Source organism: Pongo pygmaeus, chromosome 21, assembly GCF_028885625.2.
Source record: "Pongo pygmaeus isolate AG05252 chromosome 21, NHGRI_mPonPyg2-v2.0_pri, whole genome shotgun sequence".
Taxonomy (NCBI): Eukaryota; Metazoa; Chordata; class Mammalia; order Primates; family Hominidae; genus Pongo; species Pongo pygmaeus.
Window position 1 is genome coordinate 35,281,030 of NC_072394.2, and position 13,733 is coordinate 35,294,762.

At 46.6% G+C, this 13,733-nt stretch overlaps 1 protein-coding gene across 1 annotated transcript in view; it reads left to right on the top strand.

Annotated features, from left to right (window-relative positions):
- EFCAB8 (EF-hand calcium binding domain 8) overlaps nucleotides 1-13,733 on the top strand; it is a 103,820-nt gene continuing 90,087 nt past the window's right edge. The window contains exons 1-3 of the mRNA XM_054467054.1: nucleotides 1-84; nucleotides 4,859-4,910; nucleotides 8,829-8,994. Of these exons, the coding sequence (XP_054323029.1) occupies nucleotides 4,869-4,910; nucleotides 8,829-8,994 (208 nt within the window). The 5' untranslated portion in view covers nucleotides 1-84; nucleotides 4,859-4,868. The remainder of the gene's footprint in view (nucleotides 85-4,858; nucleotides 4,911-8,828; nucleotides 8,995-13,733) is intronic.

Sequence of the window (13,733 nt, forward strand, 5' to 3'; positions counted from 1 at the left end):
TTTGTTGAGATGGGAGTTGGAAAGTGATAGCACTTTGCCGGACTTTGCCAGCAAGATTAACTGAGGAGATCAAATTGAGTCAGGGTGAGTGAGGGTTTTGGGTGAAAGTTGCTCTCCAAAAGATTGGATACCTTTGCTGAAGACCTCCGCCTGACCTCCAAGGCTGGAGAGCAGCTCTTATCTCTGTCCTGGCCGGCTTTCAATGCATGTATCCTTAAGTCATCTGCCTCTACAAATTCCTACAAACCACTTGTTCCCCTCTCATCCCTAGCATGTTCCCCTAGTGGCTGCTCTGAATTCTCACCCCTGTTCCAGATGGTACTCTCCCCACCTACCTTGCCCTGCTCCTCTTCCGTCAGCTCCGGACAGGTCAACTTTAGGGAATAGATTGAGGCAGACGGATGTGACTTCTGATCTGACCTGTTCTCCAATTCTGAATATCAACTGAGTTTTACATCTCAGCCTTCCCTTCCCTTCAGAGTTGGAGGAATGGTACTTGTCTTGGCCTCTCCCCTCTTACTCCTGCCCTTTTCTTTTGGGTGGTCTCTGTTGGCAGCAACCAGCACTTTTTTTCCCACTTGGCGTTTTACCTCTGTTCATGAACATACATAGAACCACTTTCTCCTGGTGAAAGACATTTATCTTACAAAATATTTAGTTTTGAAATAATTAAAAATATATAAATAGTTGTAAGACTACTACAAAGAACTTCCTTTTGTCCAGATAGACTAATTGTGAACATTTTGCCACATTTGTGTTGTTATGTTATTTGTTAAACCATTTGAGAATTACAGACATCATGCCCTTTTACCCCTAAATACTTTTAAGTGTACATTTCCTGAAACAAGGACATTCTCATAACCACAATACAGTTATCAAAAGCAGAAAACATTAATATAATATCTAATAATATAGAGTCCATGTTCAAATTTTACATAATTTCACCGAATAACAGCCCTTGCAGCATTTTTGTTTCTTCCCAATCTGGGATTCAATTCAGAATCGTGCATTGCCTTTAGTTGTTGGGTCTCTTGAGTCACCTTTCATCTCTAACAGTTCCTTAGCCTTTCTTTGGTTTACATGGCATTTTATTTTGGCCAGGCGCGGTGACTCACGCCTGTAATCCCAGCACTTTGGGAAGCCAAGGCGGGCAGAAAGCACTTGAGGCAAGGAGTTCGAGACCAGCCTGGCTAACATGGAGAAACCCTGTTTCTACTAAAAATATGAAAGTTAGCTGGGCATGGTGGTGTGCACCTATAATCCCAGCTACTGAGGAGGCTGAGGCATGAGAATCATCAGAACCTGGGAGGTGGAGGTTGCGGTGACCTGAGATTGAGCCACTGCATTCTAGCCTGTGTGACAGAGTGAGACTCTCAAAAAAAAAAAAAAAAGCAAAAAAACCCAGTTATTTTGTAGAATATCCTGTAATGTGGGTTTGTCTGTTTCCTTATGATTAGATTCAGATGATGTATTTTTTTTTGGCAATAACACTACCGAAGCAGTGTACCCTGCGTGTATCTGATCAGGAGGTGTGTGATGGATGTCATTTTGTTCCATCGCTGATGGTGGTAAGTTTTTTTTGTTGTTGTTTTTTGAGATAGAGTCTACTCTTTCGCCTAGGCTGGAGTGCAGTGGCACAGTCTTAGTTCACTGCAACCTCCACCTCCTGGGTTCAAGCGATTCTCGTGCCTCAGTCTCCCGAGTAGCTGGGATTACAGAAGTCAGCCATTGTGCCCAGGCTATTTTTTCATTCTTTTATAAAAATAGGCATCATACTGTGCACCCTTTTCTGCATCTTGGTTTTTTAATTTTTTTTTTTAATTTTTTTGAGACAAGGTCTCATTCTCTTACCCAGGCCCTCCTGGAGTGCAGTGTTGTGATTACAGTTCACTACGGCCTCGAACTTCTGGATGCAGGTAATCCTCCCACCTCACCCTCTTGAGTAGCTGGGACTACAGGTGAGTGCCACCATACCCAGCTATTTTTTTGTATGTTTTGTACAAATGGGGTTTCACCATGTTGCCCAGGCTGGTCTCAAATTCCTGGGCTCAAGCCATCTTCCTGCCTTGGCCTCCGAAAGTGTTGGCATTACAGGTATGAGCCACTGTGCCTGGCCTGCATCGTGCTTTTCTTATTAGTACTTCATGGAAATCTCTCTTAGCTGCTGGAAGTCAGATTCATCCTTCTGATGTTTGGGTGATGTCCTAGGTGCAGGTGCACTGATTTGTTCATTTCTGTGTCTATAATGATTCATTTCTGGTTTTTGCTCCTATGAATGATGCTGCAGCAATCCCTCTTCAACAGTGGCCTTTCACAAAGGAGTCATTTAAATTACTACCCACCATCCTACCCACTCCACTGAAACACATTTTATTTTATTTTTTTGAGACGGAGTTGCGTTCTTGTTGCCCAGGCTGGAGTGCAATGGCGCGATCTCGGCTCACCACAACCTCTGCCTCCTGGGTTCAAGCAGTTCTCCTACCTCAGCCTCCTAAGTAGCTGGGATTACAGGCATCCACCACCACACCCAGCTAATGTTTGTATTTTTAGTAGAGATGGGATTTCTCCCTGTTGGCCAGGCTGGTCTTGAACTCCTGACCTCAGGTGATCCGTCTGCCTTGGCCTCCCAAAGTGCTAGGATTACAGATGTGAGTCCCCGCGCCTAGCCGTTGAAACACATTTTAAAGATTGCCATGAGCCTGGTGTGGTGGCATGCGCCTGTTGTCCCAGCTACTTGGGAGGCTGAGGTGGGAGGATCACCTGAGCCCAGGAGTGCAAAACCAGCCTGGGCAACATAGCAAGACCCCATCTCAAAAGATTGCCATGAACCCTTTTTTAATTAAAATAAAAATCAGAGAATTGCATGATTTAGGCTATGAACATCTTCCATAATCTCACCTGTCAGAGATGACTGCCATTAATTTTGGAGTGTATGTTTCCAGGCTCTTCTTTATGCATGTGCCAACATGTACATGCATATATTCTTAACAGAAATGAACTTAACATTTTACATACACTTTAGCTTTTTCACTGGTAACCTCTTAATTGCCTTTTTCAGTGGCCGTTTCTTTCCCTTATCACCTTAGCTCACTTTGTAGCATCCCATTCTCCTAGCTGTCTTGTGTGTTTCTCCCTCTTTCTGTCCTCTAAATGTAGCCACTCCTCAAGTTTCAGTCCCCAGATTTCCAGATACTCGTTTTTATTATTTCTTTTTCTTTTCTTTTTTTTTCTGAGACAGGGTCTCACTCTGTCATCCAGGCTGGAGTGTAGTGGTACGATCTCAGCTCTCTGCAGCCTCAACATCCTGGGCTCAAGTAATTCTTCCACCTCAGCCTCCTGAGTAGCTGGGCATATAGGTGTGTGCCACCACGCCTGGCTAATTTTGGATGTTTTGTAGATATGGGGTCTCAGTGTTGCCCAGGCTGGTCTCAAACTCCTGGATGCAAGTGTTCCCCCACCTCGGCCTATTTTTTTATTCCTAATTGGACAGCCTAGTATCACATGCATTAAACCACTTTCCCTCTTTGCTCCTTTTTCTGGAAGTGGTTCTGGCATTTCTGTTAACTTGGTTCTTGGCTTCCAAATCTCCTTCCCTTAGGCTGTCCTCTCTCCTTTGGTCCTTAGGTGTGAGCTGTTGCCAAGACACTGCTAGATTAGAGCATTCTTGGGTACCGTTCAGTCTTCTCCCTCCAGCTTGTGCTGATGAATTTTATTTTTTATTTTTTTGGGACAGAGTCTTGCTCTTGTCACCCAGTCTGGAGGACAGTGGCTCAATCTCGGCTCACTGCAACCTCTTGCCTCCCAGGTTCAAGCAATCCTCCTGCCTCAGCCTCCCAAGTAGCTGGGATTACAGGAACCTGCCACCACACCCGGCTAATTTTTTATATTTTTAGTAGAGACAGGGTTTCACCATGTTGGCCAGGCTGGTCTTGTTCGAACTCCTGACCTTAGGCGATCCTTCCGCCTTGGCCTCCCAAAGTGCTGGGATTACAGGTGTGAGCAACTGCACCTGGCCGCTGATGAACTTTCATAGTTGCCCTTCATTTTGTTCAGACTGTCTGGCCAGGTGTTCAAGATTCTGCTTTTTGCTGCCAATTTTTCTTTTCTTCTCTCCCATGATTCCTCCCTCCCCTCTGCCCCCAGGACCCTTCAGGTCAAGCCAAGCTGGCTCACTTGGTCCCCTGTGCATGTCTTGGGTTTAACTATTTCTTGGCTGTTCCCCTGCCATCCTAGAGTGCCCTCTGGACTCTTGCCTGGTGGGACTTGCTGACGAGGTGGATTGGTGCTCCAATGACCCTAACAAAACACTGTCATCCATCTCAAATGGAGGCCTTGCTGACCCAATAGAAACGTTGCCTTTACATTCCCAGAGCAAAGCTCTGTTCTGTCTGCTCTCCCGAAGTCCTGACTTGCAAGGGCACTGGAAGGCGGGTGGGGAGGGTATATGCAGCGGAAGTGAGGAGCCCTCATTTTTCTAATCTGTTTATTGTACTTGGACTACCACATGGCCTCCTAAGATTCTTCTACTTCTGTAGAAAGCGTGATCCCCTTTAGGAAGCCTCTGGCATTAAGTCAGGAGTAAAGAAACTTGTGAAACCCCATGGCCTCTACAGGACAACTCCTCTCTATCAGGGGAAGAAAGGCTCAGGTGCAAGTTTGGCAAAAGCTTTTTGCTGGAGAAATCTCTGGGAAAAGGGATGCTCATCAAATGCTTGCTGGGAGTGTCCATGGGCAAGGGGCAGCCACCCTCTCCCTTGTCCTTGACTTCTTTTCCACCTGTCTGTGACCTGGTTAAGTCAGCCTTCCACGTGGTCCTTACAACGACTGGAGTTAAGTTGACTATGATTCCCTATTCTAGGTCAAGACTAATGTCTTCTGAAGACTTAGCAGAGATCCCTCAACTCCAAAAGGTAAGACAATTACCTGAACTAATAAAGGGTGGGGCATTCCAGAGTCACCCAAAACCTCACTTACCAGCATGGAAGTACAGGGGTTTCTGCATCGGAGAGGGGGTTGCATACTCAGATATTTACTGGACAGGTAACTTAAGTGTACTTTTTTTTTTTTTTTTTGAGACAGAGTCTTGCTCTGTCGCCCAGGCTAGAGTGCAGTGACACCATCTCGGCTCACTGAAACCTCTGCCTCCTGGGTTCAAGCAATTTTCCTGCCTCAGCCTCCTGAGTAGCTAGGAATACAGGCACGTGCCACCATGCCCAGCTAATTTTTATATTTTTAGTAGAGATGGGGTTTCACCATGTTGGCCAGGCTGGTCTTGAACTCCTGACCTCATGATCTGCCTGGCTCAGCCTCCCAAAATGCTGGGATTACAGGCGTGAGCCACCATGCCTGACCTAAGTGTACTTTTAAAGGGCTGCCTGAGACTGGGTATGGTGGCTCACACCTGTAATCCCAGCACTTTGTGAGGTGAAGGCAGGAGGATTGCTGAGCCCAGGAGTTTGAGACCTGCCTGGACAACATAGTGAAACCCCATCTCTACAAAAAGTAAAAAATAAATTAGGCATGGTGGCACATGCCTGTGGTCCCCGCTACTCCAGAGGCTGAGGTGGGAGGATTGATTGAGCTTGGGATGTCGAGGCTACTGTGAGCCATGATCTTGCCATTGCACTTATCCTGGGCAACAGAGGGAGACCCTGTCTCTAAAAAAGCAAAACAAAAAAGCTACAAGAGTCAAATGCAACACACCTGAGCCCCCTGATGTACGGTCTGTACGTGGACTCCACTTCTCTACTTAATTTTGTACAGCAGTTTGTGATAATAGTGGGATGGGCTGTAAGAGTTTTTATCAAGCCAGGTATGTATCAATTGTCTGTTATGTGCTTGGGGCTGGGGAATATAGAGATAATTAATACAAATTGGATTAAGTTAAGTTAAACATGCCCTTTGAAGAGCTCACTATGAGACAAGGAGTAATAACAAGAGCTGCCATTTATTGTGTAATTACAGTTTACTGGGGCTTCACATGTATTCAGGTATCATTTAGGTCTCAACCACAACCCTGCAGGGTAGGGACTGTGGCTCTCTGTTTTGCAGATGAGGAAACCTGTGGCTCAGGGAAGTGATGTGATATGCCTAAGTTAAAATAGCCTGTAAGTGGGGGAGCCAGACAGAATTCCAACCCGGAGCTCTGGGGCTCTGCAGCCGTGTGCTTCCCCTCATGCCTTGCTGCCTACATGTATGGACAGACATGCACACTTACTATGCCTTGAGGGGCAGATATGAACAAAGACCTGGGAATATGGAGGTGGCAGTGATGACTGTCATCTGAAAGTTATGGAAGAGCTCCTTGGGGGAGGTTCCGTTTGAGTGAGAGTCTGAAGAGTGGGTAGGGGTTCACCTCTGGGGGAGACGGGTTGGACTGTGTATGGGAGACAATGTGAGTAAGCACTGAATGCTTGCTGGGCTTGGGGATGGTGGGGAGCAGGTGGTGTGCCTGGAACATGGTGAATGCTTGAAACTAGAAAGATAGGTCAGAGCTGGTTAGGAAGTACTTTGAATGCTACACTCAGGAGTTGGGGTGAAGAGTGTCAGAAGCAGGGTAAAGTCATTGATCAGATTTGCTGCCTAGAAGCCAGGCGCGGTGGCCCATGCCTGTAATCTCAGCACTTTGGGAGGCCAAGGCAGGAGGATCACCTGAGGTCAGGAGTTCGAGGCCAGCCTGGTCAACATGGTGAAACCTTGTCTCTACTAAAAATACAAAAAATTAGCCGGGCGTGGTGACTCATGCCTGTAGTCCCAGCTACTTGGGAGGCTGGTTCACGAGAATCACTTGAACCCAGGAGGCAGAGGTTGCAGTGAGCTGAGATCGCACCACGCTCCAGCTGGGTGACAGAGTGAGACTGTCTCAAAAAAAAAAAAAAAAAAAAAAGAAAAATTTGCTGCCTAGAAAGATGACTGGTGCCAGTGTTGGGAGGTGGATGGGAAGAGAAGGTCAAACTCTGGTCTTAGTGGTGGTCATTGTACTTGTCCCAGCAAAAAACTAGAGTTCGGGTAGAGCAGGGGTGTGGAAGAGGAGGCTTATATGTAGGAGGTGGATCCCAGGAATAATTAACTGGAGGGACGGTAGAATGCATAGGAAGAAGAGGGAAGAGCTGAAGGCGGTGCTGAGATTTCTAATTTGGGGTCTGGGTGTGTAGTGAGAGCCTTCACGTGCTCCTCTGTTGGGCTCCATGGAGGCAGGGACCCTCACTATGTTCACAGTGTATCCACAGTGCTGTATCCACAGTGCCTGGCATTCAGTCAATGTGTGTAGATGCTGGGCTAATGAATGAAAGGTCACATGAGGTTGAGCACATTTGCTCTTTAGTTGGGGCTAAGGTGGGGAGAGTGAGCAATTTAATCCCTTGTCTTTTGGCTTTTTGAACTAAAGTCTTCTCAACTTCCCAAGGCCCAAAGCAATGTGTCTCAGTGAGCAGCAGTGCCTGCCTGCCACTCAGGTCATCTAATTGTCCACGTTTGGAGTCTTTTAGGGAAGGCGGCCTTTGATGGCCTGAGCTTTGGTGACCTGACATGTTATGCTAAGTATCTGTATCAGTCTCACGGAGGGGTAAGGAGAGGAAGCATCATGAGGCCTGGAGGGGTGGGGAACGCTTTTGGGGGGATTTGGGAAGGATGAGTAGAAGGGGGAAGTGAGGGAGAACCCCCAGTGGAGGGGTCTGTGTGAACATTGGTGTGTTGGCAGGGAGGCCAGGGGTGGGGCAGGTGAGCTCATCTGACCGAGATGGGACATCTGGGCTGGTCAGGACCAGGTCAAATTAGGGAAAATGGAGCTGGATTCCCTGGGGTTTTCTTCCTTCCTTCCTTCCTTCCTTCCCTCCCTCTCTCCCTTCCTCCCTTCCTCCCTCCCTCCCTTCCTCCCTTTCTTTCTTCCTTCCTTCTTTCCTTCCTTCCTTCCTTCCCTGCCTCTCTCCCTCCCTCCGTTTCTTCCTTCCTTCCTTTCTTCCTTCCTTCCTTCCCTCCCTCACTTCTCCCTTCTTCCCTTCCTCCCTTCCTCCCTTCTTCCTTCCTTCCTTCCTTCCTTTCTTCCTTCCTTCCTTTCTTCCTTCCTTCCTTTCTTCCTTCCTTCCTTTCTTCCTTCCTTCCTTCCTTCCTTCCTTCCCTTCTTCCCTCCTTCCTTCGTTTCTTCCTTCCTTCCTTTCTCTCTCTCTCTCTTTCTTTCTTTTTTTTTTTGAAGTCTTGCTCTGTTGCCCAGGCTGGAATGCAGTGGCGCAATCTCAGCTCACTGCAACCTCCACCTCCTGGGTTCGAGTGATTCTCCTGCCTCAGCCTCCTGAGTAGCTGGGGCTACAGGCACACGCTACCACACCTGGCTAATGTTTTTGTATTTTTAGTAGACATGGGTTTCTACCATGTTGGTCAGGCTGGTCTCAAACTCCTGACCTCAAATGATCCGCCCTCCTCAGCCTCCCAAAGTGCTGGGATTATGGGCGTGAGCCACCATGCCTAGCCCCCTGGGGTTCTGAATTCTGACCACTGAAGATTTGAAATAATATAGTTACTGAACTGAGGTCCCTTATAAATGAACACCCCATTATGAGTAAGGTAGGGCTTGGCTGTATCCTCCCTGAGCCTCAGTTATGGCATCTGTAAAAAGGGTACAATGGTTCCCTCTCCAAAGTCAGAAGAGTCTAGGTTTTTCTTTATCTTCTTAGGTCTAAAAATGGTTAAGAATTATGTATTTCTGTCAGTGACATCATAACACTACTTACCTTGTTCTTTCTCAAAGAGTCTCTCTTTAAATCATGTGCTGAAAATGTTTGGCTCAGGAAATTGAAACACTCAGTCCCTGGTTCTTGTTATATTCGTTCCAGCTGTCCATCCCACATGGCTTCCAGAACAAGGAGGCTGCTAGCTCCCCAACACCATCCATCACCCTTAGCCAGGTGCCCGACCTCCAGCCTGGGTCCCAGCTGTTTACTGAGATACACTTGGCCAAGATAGAGAAAATGTTTGAGGAGGACATCAACTCGACTGGAGGTAAGGCTGCTCTGTCGGCTTGGTTTTTGTGTGAGTTCTGCAACAGGGCAGGACTGAGTACCTGGGGTGTGTGGAGGGTTCAGACATGATAAGCATTTTTTGTTTTTGTTTTTGAGACAGGATATTGCTCTGTCGCCCAGGCTGGAGTGCAGTGGTGTGATCACGGCAGCCTCGACCTCCCATGCTCAAGTGATCCTCCTGTCTCAGCCCCCAGAGTAGCTGGAACTACAGGCACATACCACCACTCCTGGCTAATTACATTTTTTTTTTTTTTTAAAGAAACAAGGGCTTGCTATTAGGTTGGTGCAAAAGTAATTGCAGTTTTGCTATTAAAAGTAATGGCAGAAATCGCAATTGCTTTTGCACCAACGTGATATGTGGTCCAGGCTCGTCTAGGACTACTGGGCTCAAGTGATCCTCCTGCCTTGGTCCCCGGAGTAGCTGAAACTACAGGCACATGCCACCATGCCTGGCTAATTAAAAAAATAATAATTGTAGAGACGAGGTCTTGCTATGTTGCCCAGGCTGGTCTCAAACTCCTGGGCTCAAGCAGCGCCTTCTGCCTTGGCCTCCCAAAGTGCTGGGATTACACGTGTGAGCCACTGTGCCCAGCCCTGATCAGCATCTTTGCATCTAGTTTCTCCTGTAAAACTTTCAAGCATTATGTAGGTATTGCAAGCATGTTGGAGGCTATTTGGGATCTAGAAAATTTTAAAAAATACCCCTAGTCCAAATATCTACATGTAACCACTGTTAGCATTTTGGTGTATGTATTTTCTTCCAGTTTCATATGTATGGTTTATTATCTGTTGCTGTGTGATAATACCACAGTCTTAGTGGCATAAACCAATGCACGTTTATCACCTTACAGTTCTGGTGGGGAAGGAGTCTGGGCATGGCTTGGCTGGCTTCTCTGTTCAGGCTCTCACAAGGCTGCAATCAAGTTGTTGGCTGGGGCCGGTGTGGTGGCTTATGCCTCTAATCCCAGCACTTTGAGAGGCCAAGGTGGGCAGATCACTTAAGGTTAGGAGTTCAAGAGCAGCCTGGCCAACATGGTGAAACCCCATCTCTACTAAAAATACAAAAATTAGCTGGGCTTGGTGGCACGGTCCTCTATTTCCAGCTACTTGGGAGGCTAAGGCAAGAGAATCGCTTCAATCTGGGAAGCGGAGGTTGCAGTGAGCCAAGGTCACGCCACTGTAATCCAGCCTAGACCACAGAGTGAGACTCCATCTCAAAAAAAAAAAAAAGGTTGTCAGCTGGGGCTGTGAAATCATCTCAGGCTTGACTGGGGAAGGACCCACTTGCAAGCTCACTCAGGTTGTTGGCAGAATTCAGTTCCTTACCCCTGTATGACTGAGGGCTTCTGTTTCTTCGTGTCTGTTGGTGGGAGGCTACCTTTAGCCTCTAGAGGCTGCCCACAGTTCCTGGCCATGCGGGATTCACCAACAGAGCTGTTTGCAAGGCTCAAGCCAACAACAGGGAGAAAAACTCCAGCAAGATGGGTGTTGCAATCTTTTTTTTTTTTTTCTTTTGAGACGGAGTTTCGCTCTTGTTGCCCAGGCTGGAGTGCAATGGCACGATCTCGGCTCACTGCAACCTCTGCCTCCAGTTCAAGCGATTCTCCTGTCTCAGCCTCCCAAGTAGCTGGGATTACTGGTATGTGCCACCACACCTGGCTATATTTTGTATTTTTAGTAGAGATGGGGTTTCTCCATGTTGGTCAGGCTGGTCTCGAGCTCCCGACCTCAGGTGATCCGCCCGCCTCGGCCTCCCAAAGTGCTGGGATTACAGGCGTGAGCTGCTGCGCCCAGCCAGGTGTTGCAATCTTATATAACAAATCATGTAATCATGTGCACATAGTCCTGCATATCCTGTCACCTGTGCCATAGTCTGTTGGTTAGAAGCAAGTCACAGGTCCCACCACACTCCAGGGGAGGGGATCGAAGGAGGGATTGAGTACCAGGAGGCACACAGTATGGGGGCTGCTTAAGTCTCTCTACTACAGATGGCTATGTATGTTTTCATATGTCTTTAATCATACTATATATGTAATTTCAGACTACTTTTCACTTAATGCTAATATCCTAAGGAATTTTCCATATTGCTACATAATCTTCCAAGTCATCATTACTAATGGAGGCAGTTGTTTCACTGGCTAAGCTATTCCCCTATTTTCAGACATTTAGGTTTTATTGAGTTTAATGTTGTAAAGATATCCTTTGTGCATCAAGCCTTTTCTCTGTTTAGAGCTTGATTTTCCCCCTGAGATAATACTCCTGTAAGTCAAATAATAGGAATACTTAAAGGCATCTTTCTTTGTATCCACTAGACCGTGCCAGGGTCCTATTTACCTGCCCTGTGAATTTCTTTTGAGATTTACAACCACACTGTGATGTGGGTAGGAAAGGATAAGAAATCTCCAGTTTACGAATGAGTAAAGTGAGACCTAGGAGGGACAATTTGTGTCTGGTCTGAAGATAGAGTGGTTCCTGGGTGGTGGTCTTCAATGTCATTGTTTGCAGCCAGGAAGTGCCACCACTGTGTCTGGGAGGACCCCGTTGGTACTGACCTTGGCCATCGTTTTTATTGTGTTTGTGTATGTTTTGAATAGGTAATATATCCACACAGTTCAATATATCCAAATGGTTCAAAATCCAAAAGGTACTTTTTTCATGATACCTTTTTGATATACAGAGAAAATGTCTTTCTCCCCCACCACCCATGTGCCCAGGTATGTCCCTTTAAGTGATTACTGTTTTCTGTTTCCTGTGATCTTTGTTTTTAATTTTTTTAGGGACAGGGTCTTGCTTGGTTGCCCAGGCTGGAGTGGAGTGGCGTGATCATAACTCACTGCAGCCTTGAACTCCTGGGCTCAAGTGATCCTCCTGCCTCAGCCTCTGGAGTAGCTAGGATTAGAGGCATGTGCCACAATGCCTGGGTAATTTTTTAAAACTTTTTGGTAGAGTTGGGGTCTTGCTATGTTGCCCAGGCTAGTCTCAAACTCCTGGCTTCGAGCAATCCTTCTGCCTCTGCCTCCCAAAGTGTTGGGATTACAAGCATTAGCCACTGCACCCAGCCTCCTGTGACCTTTAGAAATAAATACAGAAGTACCTTTAGTCATTTCTACTTCTTTTTTTTTTTTTTTTTCTGAAATGGAGTCTTACTCTGTCACCCAGGCTAGAGTGCAGTGGTGCGATCTTGGCTCACTGCAACCTCTGCCTCCCAGGTTCAAGTGATTCTCCTGTCTCAGCCTCCCGAGTAGCTGGGACTACAGGCACGCACCACTGGCTAATTTTGGTATTTTCAGTAGAGACAGGGTTTCACCATGTTGGTCAGGCTGGTCTTGAACTCCTGACCTCAGGTGATCCACCTGTCTCGCCTCCCAAAGTTCTGGGATTTCAGGTGTGAGACACTGTGCCTGGCCCTCTCTACTTCTTTTAAATTTTAGTGTCCAGTCATCAGTTTCCTCCCTTTTTTTATATGCAATGGCAGCCTACTGTCCACACTGTTCTATTCTTTGCTTTTTATTTTTTTTAAAATTTTTATTCTTTTAAATTTCTTTTGGAGATAGGGTTTTCTTGTGTAGCCCAGGCTGGAGTGCAGTGGTGTGATGATAGTTCACTGAAGCCTTGACCTTCTGGGCTCAAGCAATCCTCCTGACTCAGCCTCCAGAGTAGCTAGGACTACAGGTGCATGCTACCACATCCAGCTAATTTTTTCATTTTTATTTTTTGTAGAGATGGTGTCTTGCTATGCTGTATTCCTTGCTTTTTAAAAAAATTAACAAGTTACCTCTTGCTTTTTACTGAATGTATCTTGCAGATATTTTCATATCAATATAAAAAACCCTTTCTCATTTTAAAAAACCAACTTTGGCTTTAAATGGGAGAAAAGAAAATTCACCTTTTGTTGATGTGTAGGATAAAGGAAAATAGGATCATTTTTCTCTTTCAAAAGTCTTTTAAGGAGGTGGATTATGAGTGCGGGCTCCATACCGTGTCTTAGGCATCCCAACTCTCACTGCGTGCCTTGGAGGGAAGAGGGGACATGCCAGTGTCCTTCTTCCTGTTCTGTAAGTTCCCTTTTCCTAGCTTCAGTCCAGGTTGTGCCAGATCTTTGAGGGAAGTCAGTGGTTCTTAAAGAGGAAAGAGTGCCTTTCAGTCTCCCCAGGAGGTTTTGAAAGCACACAAGGGCAGTTTGACTCGCAGCTCTGTCTGGAAGGAGACTGCAGGGCTCATGGCCTGCCCCCTGGCATCTATCTTCTACCTGGAAGGACCATTAAGTGCTTAAGCGCCTTGGCTGTAACTCCAGATAAGCAAGATGGGTCCCTCTTTTAGCAAGGCATAATTTCTTCAGGCTTTCCATTTATTCCTTGATCCAGCAACAAACATAATAATAATTACTGTTGTATCATTGCGCTGGGTGTTGTATAAGGAGCATAGAATGGGGTTAAGAGCATGAGTTCTGGAGCCAGGTTGCTGGGGTTAGTATCTGATACTACCACTTACCAGCTGTGTGACCTTGGGCAAGTGACCACACCTCTCTGTGCCACATTTTCTTCCTTATGTAGGTAGTCAGGGTGCATAAGGCACAGAGAACAATGCCTGGCATGAAGTGCCATCACTGGCACATCTCAGCACCCACAGAAACCTTTGGGGACCAATGTTTGTTGAAGCCAGGACCCAGCCCTGGGGAAACAGGCTCATCCCTGCCATCCCAGAGCTCTCAGGCTGGAG